Raw genomic sequence first — 20,441 nt, 5'->3', positions numbered from 1 at the left:
TAGCACGGCAGAGAGAAAAATCAATCTCTTGCTATACTGGACAATTACTATGTCATCCTATGGTAAGATCATTTGTTCAAATGATTCACAGGTTACCTATAAATGTATTTACAGGTTACCTTTAAACTTATTAAGCAGGATTAAAGCAAATTTATAAACTGCAATCCAAATATCAGTGAGATGTAGTTTTAATTCATAGACGTATTAGTCAGAAAAGTACATATCCTTTGATAATAAATGACAATATGTACTTACAAATGGATCAAAACAGAACCTTAATGGCCTGATACTTCAATTATAACTATAGGAAGACGTGCTGAAATCAGTGGAACTGTGTGCAGACAACCACATGTGCTGATACAGTTGCACGATGGAGTTTAGAACCAAACACTTACCTTCATAACTTAATGGCAGTGAGGGATAGCTCAGTGGCTTGAGCATTGGCCTGATAAACCCAGCATTGTGAATTTAATCCTCGAGGGGGCCATATCGGGGTCTGGGGCAAATAGATTTAAAAAAATGCTGCTTGATCCTGCCAAGAGTGCAGGGAACTAGACACAATAATCCTCCCCACCAGGTCTTTTCCAGTTCTATGAGATGTATATCTCCATATATATTATTATAATATTTAACATAATCTCCTATGTGTCACTTTATGCAACCTAAGAAGGGAAAAATGGGTTTATGCCCATTTTTGCATATATAGGAGGCATCAAAAGGGCTGAAAGGTCTTTGACAAACAAAAATAATTTTTCTGCCTTTTAAAGTAAAAAATTGTCACTCTTGTTTTCCCAGTTTTTAATTAAATCCACCTTCAGATGACCAAATTATGTGGATTAAGAGCTGTTTTATACATCAGCTAGAGAGGCAAGGACATTGAATAAAATCTGATGCTTCTCCTTTGTTTACTAGACTTTGTGATGAATAACCAAATGTCAGATTAGGAAAAATAATGGATGTTACTTTCCCAAGCTCTGTCCACAACTCTAGTTCTATCAATAACCTATGGTGCACTCGCTCTTGACAACACTGAGATAGGAAAATCAGATGTCACTCTGGAGATTGTGCAAAAATTCATGATGTGATTCTTCTAATTACAAGTGAAATAATGAACATGTTTATACTGACACAATTAGGCTTCAGAATGAGTTTCACATGCTGATATACTATATACCTCGTAGAAAGATGGAAGAGTATCAGGTCAATGCTTGTGGGAGAAGCCATGTACCTGAAGCCTTTCCTAACCTGCCTATGTGTGTGCCCAAAAATAAAACTGATCCATGTTAATTTTGTTACCTAAGCTTTCTGAAGTGTAACAAGAAATAAGTATAATAAATGCCAGAAAGAAAAGTAGACATTTGACCTTCTGTATTAATCTATTCAAGAGCTTGCATAACATAGTTATAAATTAGATTGTTACCTTAACATTCCTTGAAAATAATTGTGAATAGTCCTCTAAATATCAATACTGTTAATGGAAAACAGAACAGAATATAAACAGTTCCATCAACACTTAAATGATTGAGCGATTTTAGTCTATGAACTGAAAATATTTTGCTGAGACAATGTTAAAATCTGGTTTCAGAGAGCTGCTAATTGTTCCAAAGTAGGAGTTAGTTTTCAGTCAGAAAGGCTGTGTCTACACTAGCCCCTTTCTTCGAAGGGAATATGGTAATTAGCCTAAGCAGAGAATATTAATGAAGTACTGTGATGAATATGCAGCACCTCATTAAGCTAACTCTCCCTGTGGCAACTTCAGAGTTGCAATTTTTGGGACTAAGGGCAGTCTGAAGTTGCGTGGGTACTTCAAAGTGCCTGCAGCTAATCAGCACACCAGCGCTTCAAAGTTTGCAACTTGAAGTTGCTGCAGGGAGAATTAGTCTAATGAGGTGCTGCATATTAATTGCAGCACTTCTTTAGTATTCTCCGCTCAGTCTGATTACCATGCCCCCTTCAAAGAAGGGGGCTAGTGTAGACATAGCCAAACTGCTTTCGACTGTTTCTGAGTTGCTGTAGGCTGGTGGTGCTGTTGGAAAAATAAATTGATTGGAAATTATCTAGTCTCTGATGCAAATGAACCTTGTGACTTAGAATTAAACTACAGACTATTGTCAACATGTATCTTGTGTCAAACATTAACACTATGCACTGATTACTGCAGGATAGACAAGGTGTGCTCTACAGACTCTTGGACTGTGGACAAAAAAAATTAGAAATCAAATACACTGTCCTTGAAACAGAATTGTTTGCTGTTAATATATTTGTGTAGTGCAATATTGTAACGTCAGTGCTGCTACTGTGTAGCTATTGACGTTACCTGCTTTCTCCTCCCTGCAATGGAAATCATGTATGTTAAAGGCAACCTGGAAGCTTTAAACAATCTGGAGTTTATGCCCTTTTAAAAAGAACGTAGGAATGCCTGAAATGTTTAGACCAGGGCTCAGCACCCAAAATAGCAAAATTGGTAAAAACTCAATAATTCCAGAGCTGCAATCATAGAATTCTTGGGCTGGAAAGGACCTCAGGAAGTCATTGAGCCCAGCCCCCTGCCTAAAGCAGGATTAATCCCAACTAAATCATCCCAGCCATGACTATGTCATGCTGGGACGTAAAAATTTCTAGGGATGGAGATTCAACCACCTGTCTCGGTGAATATGAGACAGTCCTTAATAAATAATGTCAAACCATACTTTTTGTAACCTCTATTTTAAGAATAGCGCACACAATGATTTGTAATGTGATGCATTTTTACTGCAGTACCTTCACAATTTTTTTACGTGTTCTATTTTCTCACACTTTACATGTTTGTTTGTACCACTGTTTTCACTCCTGAACCTACTTTAATTATGCTAATTTACCTCATGTTTAATTTCAGTTTTCTTTCTCAAACTGTGTGTTGCCCTTCACAGCACGAATGCTGCGAGCTTTCTTTTCCAAATCAAGATTTTCTTAGTAATGTAATCAAAACACAGACACAGTATCATATCCCACTGTGCACGGCGCGTATTAAAAGGGGAGTTATCCAACATTTCAAGATCACATACCATTTGCTATTTAGATATGGGTTGTTCATTGTTGGGCTTCTAGATGTTCACTGTTTATTGAAAATAATCAGGAAGGTTTTTTTTTTTAACTTTGCAATTACAGTGTCGAGCTACAAAGTCGCTAAAGAGCTGCATGTGTTTCTGGAGCTGCAGACTGCAGACTCCGGGTTTAGACAAAAGGTGTGGGATTCTACTTTTTTTGAAAAATATCAACTCAGTCTTCATTGGAAGTCTCCCTGAAAGGGTTCAGAGAAGTGAACAACCTCAGCCTTTAATTGAAAATGATCAATCTTTAACGAAGACAGATTTTTTTTCCAATTATTTGTAAGATGTTTGTAGTTTTTCTTAGCACATATTTAACTCAGGACAGGTCTACACTATAGGATTAAGTATCAGAGAGGTAGCTGTGTTAGTCTGTAGCTTCAAGAACAGAAAGAAGTCTTGTGGCACCTTATAGACTAACAGATATTTGGAGCATTTTGGATTAAGTGGATACAGGATTAAGTGGACCTAAATTACACAACCCCAGGTACGTGAATAACATAGCTGAAATTGATGTAGGTTAGGTTGACTTATTATGGCATCTGCACTGCACTGGGTCAACTTCCTCACCAATTTACATTAAGCTTGTTCCGCTGGAGCATTGGGCAAAGCTTATGCTACGTGAAAAAAAACAGTTTAAGACATGCAACTCCAGCTATATGAATTGTGTAGTTGGAGTCAGTGTAACCTAAACTGATTTTTCCTGCCATCCCCACAGTGGGAGGTTAATGGGAAAAACTCTCGGGTCGACTTCTCTTTACTCTTCACAACAGTGACGAGTAATGGGGTTGATTGTGGAGCCCTGATGGTTGAATTTAGTGTGACCCCATTAGGTGTGCTAAATCAAACCCTTCACAACTGATTGCCACCACATCAATCTTCCAGTAAGTGTAGATGTACTCCTGGAATAGGAGAGCAATTGGTAGTCAAGAGGCCTTCACTAGACCTGATAAATTGACTCCCAGTGGATCCATCACTTCAGCATTCGTCCATAGTAAATAGTAGACAAGTTCTCAGAGTGAAAAATATTTTGAACAAAAATATGCTTCCCCTCTTATGTTTCACGTTTTTGGTATCTGTGATACAAACTTGGTAGATCTCTAGTTCATGGAGCCTTCCAGCAAAACCAGGATAGACCGTCACGAATGGGTGGATAGTCTCTGTGTGCTCCCTTTACAACACTGGAGCTGTATCCCACCTTAGTTTCCCCAAGTGGGACAGCAATAGATTTCCATTCAACTGCCCTGGGACAAGAAGAATATGACACATACTAACAAAAATATAATTTACTTTTAATTAGTTTTCAGCAATCCTGCCAAAAAGGAGTGCTCTACTCCAATTTCTCTTCCTTTTTACATGGTCGAGACTTCAGATGGAGTGAGGCCCCCTTGATTATCCTCAGGCTTTAGGCTCCAGCCTGTCCCTTAAAAGAGACATCTTAGAATCTAGAACCATAGGGCTAGAAAAGACCACATTAGTCATCTAATCTAGCACTGTAATGCAAGATTTGTTGTGTCTAAACCACCTAAAACCAGCCTGTTTTTGCAACCTTCAGTGAAGAAGATTCCATAACTTCCAAGGCAGTCTGTTCCATTGTTCTACTGGTCATATGTTTAGGAAGGTTTTCCTGAAATTTAATTACATCTGCTGTAACTGAACCCATTCCTGCTTCTCCGGCTCTTTGTGCCACAGGAATATTTTTTCTCTGTCTTTCTAATGGCAATGTTTGAAGTATTTGGAGATTGCTAAAATGTTCCTCTGAAGTCCCTCTTTTCCACACTTAGTATACCCTGTTCTTTCAGCCTTTATCTATATGGTTTGCATTCCATCTCTTTGGTCATTTTATCATCCATCCTTGGGTCCCTTCCAGTTTCTTTACATTCTTTCCATACAGCAATACCCAACATTTCAGACAGCACTCCATCTGAGACCTAGTGCTGAGTACGGCAGTACCATCATGTCCCGTGACATGCATGCTATGCTTCTGTTAATGCAACCCAAACTGCATTTGCTTTTTCTTGCAACAGCAAGGCAGCATCCTTTCCCCATACATTTTTCTCGCAGAAGTTCTTAATTTATAGTGTAAAAATAGGGTCGGTCAATCTTTTGAGGAACACAAAATATACAACTCAAACCTTCCAATGCTTCTTTTTAGTAATTTAAAGCTGCCTGTCTCTGGATCAGCGCTGCACAGAAAGGTAACATTGCAAATACTTCATTTCTATCCCAGGATGGATCACGAGAAAGAACAATTGTACACTCATACACCACAAGGATTAAATGGAGTCCATAGAGGTTCTGGTGCATCAATATATTTCCATGTACATAGTTTGCACCCAGGATATGATACAGTTCTGTGAGTTTGTCTATGTTAAGTAACATTCATTAATACTATACTCCAGAATGCTGCTTTTCTCACATACACGTGCATGGGATGTGGCAAAGAGGTCAAAAATACGGATAAACCAAAATCTCTAACCACCACCTTCCCTCCCCTGCAAAAACCATCATGATTTTTGATCTCTTGAGGGTGCCACTACTGGGTAGAATGGCACGTCATCTGTACACTGGTACTTACATCATTGTTGTCTTTTACCAGTTGGCCAGCTAGATATGAACAAAGTGACTTGCCTAAGGCCACATAGGTCATGGAAGTGCTGACAATGGAAGCCAGGTCTCCCAAATCTCTGGCTATGGGACTATCCACCCGCTTCTTACATTAGGGAAGCTTCTGGCCAACAGTCCAAAACTCCGGGGGTGGGTATTTAAATACACACACCTGTAAATATGTCTGCTTCACTCTACCGCTGCAGACCCTGATACTCTCCCCTCGGGGGAATCAATCTCGGAACTAGTGTTCTTGGCTTCTGTTTCCAGACGGAGCGCTGAAGCCGGACGGACCTACGTGAAGAGGGGGGACGGTTGCAGCACTGCACAAGCTCGTTGCCGCTCTCTGGGCTGCTGGGATGTGGAGCCGCGTCTCTGCCTGGGGAGGCCGCAGCCGGCTGCTCTGCTTGCCCCAGGGCGCCCAGGAATGGGCTGCGGCGGCTGAGCGGCATCAGCAGCCGGGATCTGGCGGGTGAGGCGCGGGGTGGGCCCTGGGGCGTGCGGCGGCCAGGCCTCTCCGGTACCGAGGCGTCCCCCAGCCCTCACCGCTGGGGAGGGTGACCGGATGGGCGGTGATTTGTGGCTGCTGGCGGGACACCCCCGCCTGGCAACCGGGCCCGCTGCTTTGAACCGGACCACGGCGGAATTGTCCTGTTCTGCCCCCCGGGAACCGTGTCCCGTTTGCTCCGTGCAGGCCGCTCAGGGCGGGCGGGTCCTCATGCCCACGGCCACTCCCCTGTGGACTTGTGTGGCGCTCTGGGCAGAGCCGGCTCGCCAGGGTGGGGGCTTCGTGTGGCGCTGTCGCAGAGGGAGAGAAGCACGAACCAACACAAGGTGGTGTGACTGTAGAAACATGGAAGTGGAGGAGGCTCGGGGCAGGTGTGCTTTCTGCGACTACTTGTAAGGCATTTTTCTGGTCTGGATTTCAGATTAATAGAAAGTCTAATAATGGTCTCTGCCTATATTCCCCACGCTCTTCAATTTTATTAATTTACTTCTATATTGAGCGCAATATGTTGTGTGTGGCCAAAGCATTGCTTTGTGTGTGTCTTGAGGATCACAGAACCATAGGGCTTGAAGGGACCTCACAACGTCATCTAGTCCAGCCCCCTGCTTCAAGCAGGATCAACCCAACTAAGTTATCCTAACCAGGACCTTGTCAAGCTGGGACTTAAAAAACCTAAAGGGATGGAGAATCCACCCCCTCTCTAGGCAACGTATTCCAATGCTTCATCACCCTCCAGGTGAAGTAGTTTTTCCTAATGTCTAACCTACACCTCTCCCTCTGTAACTTCAGACCATCCCTCCTTGTTCTTCCATCTGACACCACTGAAGACAGTTTCTCACCCACCTCTTTGGAGCTCCCCTTCAGAAAGTTGAAGGCTGCTATTAAATCACCCCTAAGTCTTGTCTTCTATAAACTAAACAAGCCCAAATCCCTTAGCCTATCCTCATAGGTCTTGTGCTCCAGACCCTTAATCATTTTTGTTGCCCTCTGCTGAACCTGCTCCAGCACGTCCACATCCTTTTTATGCTGAGGAGCCCAAAACTGGATACAGTATTCCAGATGCAGCCTCACCAGTGCCAAATAGAGGGGAACAACTGCTTCTGTAGATTTGCTCAAAATGTTCCTCCTAATGCTTCCTAGTACGCCGTTAGCCTTCTTGGCTACAAGGGTACACTCTTTACTCATATCCAGCCTATAATCCATCATAACCCCTCGGTCCCTTTCCATTGCACTGCTGCTGAGCCGTTCGGTCCCCAGCCTATAACAGTGCTTGGGATTCTTCTGTTCCGGGTGCAGGACTCTAAACTTCTCCGTGTTGAACTGCATCAGATTTCTTTTGGCCCAGTCTTCCAATTTATCCAGGTCACTCTAGATTCTCTTTCTATCCTCCAGCGTATCTACCTCTTCCCCCTAGTTCTGTGTCATCCACAAACTTGCGGAGGGTGCAATCCAGTCCCTCATTTAGGTCATTAATAAAGATGTTGAACAACACCTGCCCCAGAACCGAGCCTTGTGGCACTCTGCTTGAAACTGACCGCCATCCAGATATCCAGCCACTGACCACTACCAGTTGGGCCTGACCGTCAAGCCAGCTTCCTCGTATAGTATAGTATAGTATAGTCCAAGGATCCAATCCATATTTCCTTAAGTTATGGAAAAGAATGTTGTGGGAGACCGTATCAAAAGCTGTGCTGAAGTCAAGGTGTGTCACTTCTACTGACTTCCCCATGTCCACAGAGCCTGTTAACCTCATCATAGAAGCTAATCAGATTGGTCAGGCAGGACTTGCCCCGGTGACTCCATGTTGGCTACTTTTCATCATTTTCCCCTCTTCAAGTGCTCCAAAATGGATTCCTTGAGGATTCCCTCCATTATTTTCCCAGGGATTGAAGTAGGGCTGAATGGTCTATAGTTGCCTGGATTGTCCTTCTTTCCATTTTTAAAGATGGGCATTATGTTTGCCTTTTCCCAGTCATCCAGGATCTCCCCCAATCTCCAAGAGTCTTTAAAGATAATGGCCAAAGATTCAGCAATTACATCTGCCAATTCCCTCATTACCCTAGGATACATTAAATCCAGATCCATGGATTAGTGCACATCTGATAGCTCAGAACTGGTTCCTTCCCCACAGATGGCTGCCCTCCACCTTCCGATACTGCATTGTCTAGGACTGTTGTGTGGGAATTGACTTTGTGAAGACTGAGGCAAAAAAAAGCATTGAGTACTTCAGCTTTTCTTACATCATCTCATAGGTTACCTCTCTCATCCGGTAACAGCCCCACATCATCTCTGATCACCCTTTTACTGTTAACATGCCTGTAGAAACCCTTCTTGTTACTCTTCACATCCCTTGTCAGCTGCAGTTCCAGTTGGGCTTTTGCTTTCCTGATTGCTGCCCGGCATTCTCCACCTGTATGTTTATACTCCTCCTTGGTCAGCTGTCCACATTTCCATTTCTTGTGTGCATCCTTTTTGAGTTTAAGGTGACTAAGGATTTTCCCGTTAAGCCAAGCTGGTTGCCTACCGTGTTTGCATTTCTCACTATGCAGCGGGATGGTTTGTTCCTGTGCCTTTAGTAAGACTTCTTTAAAATACTGCCAATTCTCTTGAACTCTTTTCCCCTTCATTTTCCTTTCCCAAGGGATCCTGCTTATCAGCTCTCTCGGGGAGTCGAAGTCTGCCCTTCTGAAATCAAGGGTCTGTATATTACTGCTCACCCTTCTTCCTTTTGTCTGGATCCTGAAATCTACTATCTCATGGTTGCTGCAGCCCAGGTTTCCACCCACTTCTATTTCTCCTACTAGTTCTTTCCTGTTTGTGAGCCGCAAGTCAAGTTGTGCATGGACCCTGATTGGTTCCTTCAGCACTTGTACCAAGAAGTTATTCCCAACATTCTCCAAAAATTTCCTGGATTGTCTGTGTACTGCTGTGTTGGTCTCCTAGCAAATGTCGGGATGATCTGTCCCAGAAAGGCATCCAGCCTTAGTTTTTGGAGACACCAGGAGATAAGTCACTTGTGTTGGTATTTTGTTGCAGTGGTCATTCATCCTCTATATTTTGTGTGTGCTTTATTTTCATTTTGAGTTTTATTATGCCTTTCTTCACTTAGTTTTTTTGAAGCCACTATTCTTCCCCTGTGAAGGTGCTTATGCATTCTAATGAAATCACTTCGCAATCTCCTCCTCTTTTTTTTTTTTTTTTAAGGTGAATAAACTGAACTCTATCTCACTGAAAGTCATGTAACTCACTTTTGTGGCTCTCTTCTTCACCCTCTCAGATTTTTTCAGCATTGTTTTAAAAATGTGAACACCACAATTGTGAATGGTATTTTAGCATCAGTATGTGCTACGTAGATTGGTTCTGCTCACTGCTTCCCTATTTCTACATTTGAAGACCATATTTGACTCTCTCTTTGATGCAGCATCACCATTGGAACTCATATGTGGTGTTGCTTCTCAACCATAAGCCCCAAAATTTTTAAGGTATTTTTTCTCAGAGTGGTGGGGAAAGTACTGTACATCCATTTTTCCAGATGGGGAACTGAGATAGAGAAAGACTAAAGGCTTATTCTAAACTAAAAGTTATACAGGTATAAAGAAGGGTATGAATTTATATCCCTATAGTTGTACCAGTGTAAGTCCCTGAGTAGACACTCCTAGTACTTTTTTCTTTGGTTTAGCGTTGATAGCTTTGGAAGCAGTTTATGGTTTTTAACACTACTTAAGTTCCAGCTATTACAAGGATTATGCTGCTAGAGATGTCATGAACTAATTTCAAGGGCAGCTGAGTCACTTCATGTCATTTTCTTCCCATCCCTCAGTGTCATTTGTTGTAGGTCTTCTCATCCAAGGCAGTAGACTATGAAATGAGCTGATAGTGTTCTCTGAGAACGGGGCTGAATGTTATTAGCATCCATCCACTGTTGGTGTCAGTGATGTAGATTATCATATACAAAAGTATTCTATCTCTTCTTCCAACTTGTAATACCAAGCTGCTATATATATATTTGTGTCTCATCAGCACTTAAAATGTGCATATAGGAGAAATAAAGCAATGTTGTCTATTGATGCAGATATATGCTCAAAGCATGGGATACAAATTAGCATAGTTTGGAAACTAGTATATTTTACAAGGCACTGGAAACGTAATTGCTTCCAATAAGAACTATATTAAACATTTTGCTACTTCAAAATAGCTTATTTTTGGCCTTGAATGAACTAGGTAGCCTATGAACATAAAGATATCTTCTTTTCATATTGTTTTAAATGTTTGGAGGGTATTTTGAAGAATTGGTAACTCAAAGTTTATAGTATAGTAGTTATTGTAAGTAGTTACAGATTTCCCATGTTGACTTCTAAACTCCTAATGATTCATGCTGGTAGAAAATAATTATTTCCAATAAGTAATGCAAAATGAGCTGATGGGGATGGGGAGTTGCTTTTCAGGGGAAAATTATGGAAGATTGAATTGTAAATGGTTTCAGAGTTGCCCTAAGAGTATGTTTTCAAGTTACCTCATTCAGTATGTGCAGAATTAGGACCAGTCAGTCGTTACGACTAACACAGCTGTTCTTTGTAACTTATACATTTTTTCTTTCCCATCTTATCTAGTAAAACACACAAGTGCTTTAGCACTAGCACGGGGCTCTACAAGGAAGACGAATCTGCAACTTCTACACAGAATAATGTTGAGAAGGACTCAGAGAAGGCAACAGAAGAAAATTCAAAGCAGAATTTGCTAAAAGTTATTAGTGAAATGAAAGTAGAATTAAGTTCAAAGAAGAAATTCCAGTTACTAAAAGCACTGAAAACCAAGGACCAGCCAGAAAGTATGGCAAGTGCAAGCAGCATGTTTCAAAAAGCTACAGCAGACAGTAAAGCTAAGAGGTAAAATGCAGTGTGCCCTGATCAACTGTTTCTTCCTTTAAATGGACTTTATTAATCTCTAGGGCAAATAGTAGCATAAAATATCATTTTCTTTGCATAGAAAAGAATCCTCTGTGTCTTTCGCTAATGGCACAACAGTACCTTGCAAAAAAGCAATAACAATGGGAATGGTTGCACTAACCAGGCCCACTGGTGGAGGGCAAAGAGGATGTTTTTTTCCCTGGGCTCAGCATTTCAAAGGGGCCTGGAGCTCCAGCCACCGCTGCTGTCAAAGTAGCAGTGGTGGTGGCTGGTGCTCTGGGCCCCTTTGAAATTCAACAGTAGATCTGTGCTGTTGTTCGGCATGTGGCTCTGAGGGAATGTGGTGGTAGTGGGGGTCCTCCAGTGATGACTACCCTACACCCTGCCCCTTCTGCTCTTGGCCCCACCCCATCTGGGACAGGGAGCTGGGGCCCCCTTCCACCTTTCCCCTGGGTCTGCAGTTGCTGTGGGCTCCTCTGGAACTAAGCATGCATACTTACAGAAAATCAATTTGAGAGAGTGAAGGAATTTAACCTTTGAAATGCCATTGCTCAGATATGAGAGAGTAAAATCTGGGTAAAGGAAAAACTCAATTTCTGCATGGTCTTTATTGCCTATTTTTGTCCACAGTTGATCATATACAACTAATTAATTAAAAATGTAAATATGCAGCAAAACTCACTTAATTACAGTCTGAGAAAATCCTCTGAATGAGCGCACACTCACAGAAATACGTTGTCACTATTGTGATAAAGCTTTTTCTTTGTGAAATATTACCCTCTAAACGTAGTGGTTAAAATCATGTTAAATTATTAAAGGAACAGTAGTCACAGTTAAAATCGTGCACAGTTATGATCTCATGAGATGAATGTGGGGGGAAAAACAGTTTTTTGTTAATGACTAAAAATCATATCTCAGTGCCAGTCTTTTATGTTTGGGGGAACAGTTGATTGGTAGCTGTGCCTGGGTGACTATTTTATTTTTTCAATTTATAGCTGACACTGTGTATAGGCCTTGGCATTCTAACTACTTTGCTTTGGAAGGGTTGGTGGTTCAGTGACATAGGGTATCTTTACCACAATTTAAGAACATCAACTCTGCAGTGTCCCCCAGGTTCTGGTGTTTTGTGTATCAAAAGACAAACTTGAGTCTCTCTCTGATGAGATATAATTACTACCTTTGAGTCACCAAGATGTAACATAATTATTTACAGTAAAAATGGCTTGTAAAATATTGATGCATAACATCGAGAGGATTTTTGTTTTTCACTTCTGTTGTCTCTTTCAGCAGGAAGCTTCTAAATCCAGAACTAGTGGAAGCTGCCTCTGCTGTTGCATCTTCTTTACCTTTTGACAGGAAACAGACAGTATCAGATTTACTTGCACTACTAAGGAAGCACGAAGAAGCCACTGATGCACAGAAAAGAGGAGAAGTGACTAACATAAGGTCTGTAGATTATTTATTTCCCACTAGTGCTGAAGCTTCTAATATTATACAGTCAAACTTAAGGTGGTTGAAGACTTATTTATATATTTATATATATATATATATATATATATATATATATATATATATAATAAAAAAAATCCTATTTCAAAAAAAGGTTTGATCTGCTTTGAAAAGCTGATAACTGAAGTACAGTTAGGAATTTAGTTAAAATAGACTTCTATAATTTTTGAGTCCTCCAGTTTGTACCCTTCCTCTAAAATAGCCTTTCAGACTTTGTTTCCTGTTCTCCCAAAGGTTTTTTGTTTGTGTGTTTGGGACAGGCTAATAAAATATATATTTTATAATCTTCATCAGTTGTCACAGAGATGCTGTTCCAGACTTCCTATGTGGACTGGTAGGTTTTAATTGCATTTTTTAAAAAGTGCACTAGGTAAAGCAACCTCTTTTTATAGTCCCACCTTACCCTTCAAAATTTTCCAGACAGCCCAATAAACTCATTCCTTGGTACAGTTTATTTGTTATGTGGCAAGGAACACTTTGGAAGCTGTGAAGGAATTGTGCATACTGTCCTTCTACCTCATGACCAAAGACAGGCTGCTGATTTCTTTTGTTTTCAGTGTAGCAACTTAGAAAACATATAAGTGAAAAATAAATAAATAAAACAAATAAATAAAAAGTTGAGTAAAATGCAGAAAACTAGATCTTCATCAACTGAGACTCTGGAAATTTGTGATTATGCATGTTGGCCCCAAGTGTCTTGGAGAGACTGATCAAAGAACTAAGAGAGATCTCTGCCGAGCATCAAGAGTGAGACCGATAGTTCGAAGGAGAAGGTAGAAAGAGCAGTGAAATGACTAAAGAACAACATGAGCCCAGGAAATAATAAGATCGCAGGAGAGGGAGTATGTTGCAGGAATTGTACCAACTATGTAATATAGCATGGCAAGAAGGGAAGGCACCTAAGGAATGGAGAAGAGCCATGCTAGTGACAATACACAAGAAGGAAAGTGCGTTGGAGTGCAAGAACTATAGAATGATTGCCCTAAAAGTCATCTAGGCAAGGTGCTGATGATGATACTGGCAGAGACTGAGATTGCAGATAGACTCTCTAGTGGATGTGCAAATGGGGTTCAGGAAAGATAGAAGTCCCATACAGCACATACTGCCACTAAGACTGAAAGCAGAGAAAGCTCAATAAAAGAACAAGGACATCTACACTTACTTTGTCTTTTTTTTTTTCAGAAGATACTTGACATTGTAGATCAGAAAGTGACTTGGGTGGTGTTGGAATTGTACACAGTAGATAGCAGACTGTTAAGGTTGTTGAAGCATATCAGTGACAATGCAGAGGCAGTGGTGAAAATGCGTGGAGAGTTGGGAAGTTAGTTCAGATTTAGAATGAGTAGAGGTATGAGACAAGATCCAATATTGCCAAGTATCTTCATCACGCATCTAGACAGAAGGATGGACAAGATCATGGAAGAGATGGAAGGGATATCGGTGCACAGAATGAGAATTAACTAGATCATTGGTGAACCTCAAGCTATTATAATTGAAGATGAGGCAAAGCTAGCAAGGACATTGCAGGTGCTAAACGAGGAAGAGGAGCTGTATGGACTGATTATGAACATTGATAAAATGAAAATAATGGTATTTGGAGACAAGGAAATAGGAAGAAAGATCAGTGTAGATGGGATCGAACTAGAAAATGTAGAGAAGTTCATATATCGGGGGAACAACATGACATGATCTAGATTGTAAGAAGGAAATAGCAACTAGAATAGCGAAAGCAAGAGCGAGTTTGGAAGCGATGGATAAGATCTAGACAAGCAGAGCAATTAGCTTAGGAATGAAGCTGCGCATCTTGAAAATGTGTATATTCAGCAGCATGTTGTATGGATGTGAGAGACGGTAATAACGAAAGATTTGCAGAGAAGAATACTGGCATTCAAAAGGAGTTGTTATAGAGAATAGGATGGATGCAGAAAGTCAACAATGAGGAATTATATAGGAAGATACAGTTGAAAGAGAACCCTATTGCAGAAAATTATACAACGGAGGTTACAGCTATTCGGGCATGCCTGCAGAATGAATGACGAACAAAAATTTAAGACCCTTGTATTCGGAATAAGGGATGGCTGAAATAGCAGAGGCAGATCCCAGAGAGAATGGGTAGATAATATCGTAAATAGGTGCAGAGCTAGTCTACAGGAACTAAGACACTCCACGCTGGACAGGGAAAAATGGAAGGAAATAGTGAGGGAGGCATTGGACACACACAGGCGCTGAGTCCATGGTGGTGGGATGATGATGATGCAGAATAACAAAATAGTTCATAAGTTTATTTTTAATATGTCACATGAAAATAACTCGATTTGGGGCAAATTCAGGTACAGGTTGAGCCTCTCTAATCTGGAATTTCCTAGTCCAGCAAACTCTGTAATCTGGCTTGATTTTAGTTAGTTGGATGACCACTTATCATGGGGTGTGGCCAAGTTTCCCATGGTCCCATTAAGTTTGTTTAGTCACCAGTTCTGCCTCTGTGTGTTCTGTGGTGGTATTTAGTTGTAATTTACCCCAAATTTCTTCTAAGAGCCCTGTAAGCAGTGGAAGTGTTGGTAATGTGCTAGAAAATATTGACTTCCTGTGATGCAGTCAAGTCCCAAGGGTGCTGGATGAAAGAGGTTCAACCTGTATTGACTTTAAGTGGCAGAAATGTGGATTCATAAGAATGAAAAGTTATTTGTGAGGTGTTTACACTGATGAGTAGCAGAGAATGTAGCCACTTAGTTATGGTTTGCTGCTGATACATACGTTTTCACTAATGGCCATCTAGATGGTGACAAATAAAATGTTGGGGAAGCACATTAGTACAAGTTGAACTTCTCTAGTCCAGCATCCTCAGGACCTGATTGATACGAGCAATGGGAGGTCAATAACATCTAGCAGCATTACCACACTTCCATTGCTTACTAGGCTCTTAAAAGACATTTGGGGTAAATTAGAATTAAATAACAGCACAGGACTGGTATCTGCAAACAAACTTTATAGGACACTGGGAAGCAAAGGCTGCTTCTACACTTGCCCCTTCTAGTTGGAGGTGGCATGATAGTGAGGTGATTTGAAGCAGGCTAATGAGGCATCAATGTGCATATTTAGTGCCTCATTAGCCTAATGGCGGCCGTGCAGTCTTTGAATTGCAGATTGAGAGCATAGATGTGGGCAGCTTCCAAATAAGTGCCTCACTTCAACATTTACTTACTTCCGCCTAGTTTTATGGGAGTAAGGGAATGTCAAAGTGGGGCACTTATTTTGAAGCTGCCGACATCTACGCTGTCAGTCTGCAATTTGAAGTCTGCGCTTTGAAATTTGTGTGGCTGCCATTGTGCTAATAAGGGGCTGATTATGCACATTAGCTCCTCATTAGCCTGCTTCGAATTGCCTTCTTACCATGCTACTTCCAGTGGGAGGGGGAGGGTACAGAAGCAGCCTTAGACAGATGTCCATTTATTGTAGATGTGGTTAACTAAAATCCTGTTGGATCAGAGAATGCCAGACTACAGAGGTTCAACCTGTAGATGTTAACTGTCTTAAATATAATGTAATACATATTTGTGAGAGTGTCCAAGGAAATGAGAAAAATTATGTAACCTTCCCATACTGGTGGATGAATATGTAACACAATCAAGAGAGCTAAGAGTTGTTGTAGACAGCTAAATTAAGTTATCTGTCAAGATAATTAGCAGCTTGGTTACATTTAGAAAAAAGTGGTGGTGGAAACTAAGACATTAGCTAAGGCACAATTGTGTGTGTTTTCCTGGAATGATGTATTCAGTTTTAGTCATCTTCTCTCAGCAGAAACGTAAAACATCCAGAGAGAGTTGGGAGAAATGCCTGGCGATGCTGTGGGTATTGCATACCTTGGTTTATTTAGGAGAGTGATTTTTTTTCAAACTTTTTTCATTTGAAAAAAAATTCCAATGCAGGTGTTGACCCCTTTAGATCTGCAGAGCCCCTGTGGGTCTATGGAATGCAGTTTGAAAACCATAAGTTTAAGCAAGGGAGTTAGAAGAGACGACTGAGTTGTGTAAAAATGGATAATTTTCGCTATTTAGTTCTTGTATTGTTTTAAGGAAGGACTAGAGGAGATACTTCAAGCTGAACGAACAAGGCAACACTTCTTCCTATTTTATGGAGTGAACATGTGGAATTCACTGTTGCTGGAGGTGGAGGGAAAGCTCATGGCTGTATTTGAATGGATTTTAATTGCTTGCAACTAAGGCTTGATTATATTTACCAGGCAGCAATGATTTGACCAGAGGCCCCACAAGTAAGATTTTTGGGAAGTGCCCTGGGGAGAAGCTAACCACTTCCTGCCACAAGCTGCTGGGAAGGATATTTGTTCTTTGGTCCCTGTTTGAGGTGAGAGGGGGCTCCATGTTCAACACAGAAGCTGCACTACCCTCCATCTGCTAGAAAGCAGAGGCAACTTTGGTCTTTACTCATCATTCAATGTGTCCTGATTTCTCTAAGGGTGTTTTGCTTGTCCTTCCAGAAGCTGTGAGAAGTAGTAGTTCTAGTCTACTGTGCCATTCCATTGTTTTTAGAATCTCTGTTGTTCCCAAGTCATAGTTCCAGAGCCTGCTCTTCTCCTACTCATAGCTTTTTGAAACAGCAGCGGCAACATGAATCTGACCATTTATCTCCATCGTAGAGTTCCAAGTAGAAGTAGTGAAAACTAACTAGAATATAGATAATTACATTCTGCTGCTGCTGCTGCTGCTTAAATTAAGCATAAGAAATAGCAGAGGCACTAGAACTGTCTCAGTAGACTTGGAAGAGGCTACTTTATTAGAGCATTTCATTCACATTTGTAAGATTAATTTCCAAATCGTTGTTATTGTCTTACTTCCTTAGCAGTGGCATCTAGAAAGATGTGCTAGATGCTATATACACAGGATAAAAGTCAGCTTCTAACACAGAGACTTCGCAGTTTAAGGAAAAGGGCTTGAAACTGTTGTTTTTTAAAATGAAAGTTGAAATCCTGGAAAAATTTAAGAACTGAGGTCTTCACACTTGCCAGCACAAGCTCCACATTCATTCACAAGTGGCTTTTTCAATTCCTGCTTGCCACTTTGTAAGAAAGAAAACACATCATTTGGTCTGTGTGGGTTCAGAAAACATGCCCCTGTTTGCACATACAGCATTGTACAGTTAGCCAGGTGCATTGAGGCTGGATTGTCATTCTTTGAAATATCAAGTACTGGTCGTTTGTGAGACAGGATATTAGACTAAACAAACCACTGGTCTGAGTCAGTAGACAGTTAATGTAAAACACTCAGATTAATTTAATTGAAATACCTACACAAGCATAAGAACCCTACAATGCAACATTATTATTATAAATCAGAATTTATTATTAAATTATAATAAAGATGTTATAATTATAGCCAACAGGTCTTAGCTTATATTGTGCTTTGCATACACTCTGCCCTCTGGATGTCACTGTTGTTCAGATCTTCTCCAATCAGTTTCTTTTGTAGACGTATTAAGGACAGCATGTTCACTAGAAGGGGAAAAAATTAATGGTGCAGGATTTTTGTGTGGGGCGGGGGGAAGAAGTTTTGCTCAATGGAAATTACAACATCACCATAGGAAAATAACTTTGGCAATATCAAAGGTTAGACCTAAATCAACAGAAGGAAAGGAATTCTGAGTTAAAGCTAAAATATATCCTGAATTCTCCTCTGTTTTTTTTTTTAAGAGCCATGTACCGCACATGATCATTCTTGTAAAGAGATATTTGCATTACTTACACACGGTGGATTGAATAGGGGATGGAATGTCAGTTAGAAATTTGACTAAAATTTCAGTTAGAAATCCCCCTTCCCTAGTGTGCGTATGTATGTGGCTGGGCTCCTCCCCTTCCCTCTGGGTTGTGTGTGTGGCTGAGCTCCCGGCTTCCCTTTGCGGGGAGGGGTGCATGTGGGGCTGGGCTCCCCCCTTCCCTCAGGAGCATGTGTGCACATGCCTGCTTTAAAACGTCTGCTAGTAACTGATAGGTCTGGTGCCATGGTGGCACACATCTGAACAAGAACACCATGACCTCAGTATTGGCGCACAAGACACAACTCACTCTACTCATGGATGAAAAATCTTAGAGGGTACAGTGCCTCTAAGGGCCCTGAAACACACCCCCCCCCACTCCATCCAACACTTACATTTCTTACAGGCACTGTTTTATTTCAGTGGCCCCCCTAAAGGGTCGGGGAGGAATAGGTTGTGATAGGACACTACCGGTAAGAAACTTCTTACTTTTACTCCTGGTTATGAAGAAATGCAAAGGTTTGGAAGGAAGTTCTAATCCTAGTGTTTCTCTAAGGATTTGAGGGTATAAACATCACCTCCGTGGCATTCCTTGAAATAGGATTGTGTCCGACTTTCAGAATGCTTATGTGGGACATGTGGTCCCCACTGGTAGCCCTGGCCGGTGGGGCAGGGGGACCCTGGCAGTCCCATGGCTGGGAGCCAGCTGGTGTGTAAAGCCTCACTGGCACCCCAGCCACAGGATCTCCTACCAGGGGTGGTGAAACCCTGGCAGCCCTGTGGCTGGGAGCCCTAACTGTGGGATCTTTGGCTGGAGGCAAGGGGACCTCAGCAGCCCCACAGGACATTTTTGGGTAAATGTGGGACTTCTCACTGAAATGTGGGACTGTCTCACAGATTGTGGAATATCTGACAACCCTACCCTGAAGTTACTCATGTTTGAGAGACTCTGCTACACTGAATCTTAGCAAAATGGTAAACAGGAGCTAATATTATTTACCAGTTGGAAGAGAAGGGTAGTGCAGAAGACACAGAGCTATAAAATGGCTGACTGATTAGGACAAGGATTTGTTGTTTCTGCACTGTAACCAGTAGCAAAGGTGTCCTGGAAAAAACGCCTTAGAATTCAAAAGTGCATTTGCTACTCTCCTGAGGAATCAGCATTTGTGTGGGCCGTACCTGGTCATCTGACCCAACCCATTGTACGGAGAAATTCTGTCGGACAAGGGCAAATTGAAACTAAATGGAAGAATAGATGCACCACCTTGGGATACCGTCTTTTTCCCCCAAGAATTGGAGAGATGGAAAAATAGGAAATTGCTTAAATTACACGTAAAAATGTTTGTGGTGTGACCCCATGTGTTTTTGTTGACAGGAGGGAATGATCCCAGCAGGTGGACATTTTTAGCTTGGCTTCTCTTACAGGGCTTGTCTGTGCTGGTTGTTTTGTTTTGTTTTTTTGAGGAGAAAAACTTTTTCTGGAAAATAAAACCCTTTTTGTCCCCACTGCAAAGCTTGTTGTTCTGGAATAAAAGGGCATTTAAGTCGAAATAGTAACCACCAAAATGAGGAGCCTAATTGAGGACATGTGTGGTTGCTCTATGAAGTGAAAAGGTCCAACTGGGGAAATTCCCCACTTTTGGAAGGCAGAGCGAAGGATGCCCACACAAATAGACCACTCATGAGTGAGACATTGGCAACTGGGGTGGTCCACCAGCTGGTTCTGGACACCCCGGAGATAAGACCACTCCTGGTGGATAGTGGACTATGGACAGGCCCAGAGCTTCTGAGCAGAGTGGGGAGGAGTGTGCACCCCTGACGGTTGATACAGTACGTGGTGGTGGTGGTGGTGGTGGTATCATCTATCAGGACTGCAACACAGCAGCACCAGAGATAAGTTAGGAAGGCTAGACAAATGAAGTGAACAGTCCAAAGCTCATGCACATTAATATGGAGAGAGAACTGTTACGTAGACCATATTGCCAGAGTGCTGAGTTCCCCAGATGGCTCCCCAGCAAAAAGCAGACACTTCTGTTACTAGAGACATAGTAGGTTGTG

General features: G+C 41.5%; 1 protein-coding gene across 3 annotated transcripts in view; it reads left to right on the top strand.

Moving 5' to 3' along the window:
• Window positions 1-5,994: 5,994 nt before the first annotated feature.
• Window positions 5,995-20,441, top strand: part of MRPS31 (mitochondrial ribosomal protein S31) — a 40,820-nt gene continuing 26,373 nt past the window's right edge. Inside the window, exons 1-3 of one of the 3 annotated variants that reach the window (XM_074982590.1) lie at window positions 5,995-6,165; window positions 10,812-11,087; window positions 12,396-12,554. In XM_074982590.1, coding sequence (XP_074838691.1) covers window positions 6,053-6,165; window positions 10,812-11,087; window positions 12,396-12,554 — 548 coding nt within the window. In that variant the 5' untranslated portion in view covers window positions 5,995-6,052. Of the gene's footprint in view, window positions 6,166-6,277; window positions 6,594-10,811; window positions 11,088-12,395; window positions 12,555-20,441 lie in introns of those variants that run through there. The other 2 variants (XM_074982583.1, XM_074982575.1) reach the window with 2 other exon arrangements.

Source organism: Carettochelys insculpta, chromosome 1 (genome assembly GCF_033958435.1).
Source record: "Carettochelys insculpta isolate YL-2023 chromosome 1, ASM3395843v1, whole genome shotgun sequence".
Classification (NCBI taxonomy): domain Eukaryota; kingdom Metazoa; phylum Chordata; order Testudines; family Carettochelyidae; genus Carettochelys; species Carettochelys insculpta.
This window is presented reverse-complemented; position numbering and strand designations above follow the sequence as displayed.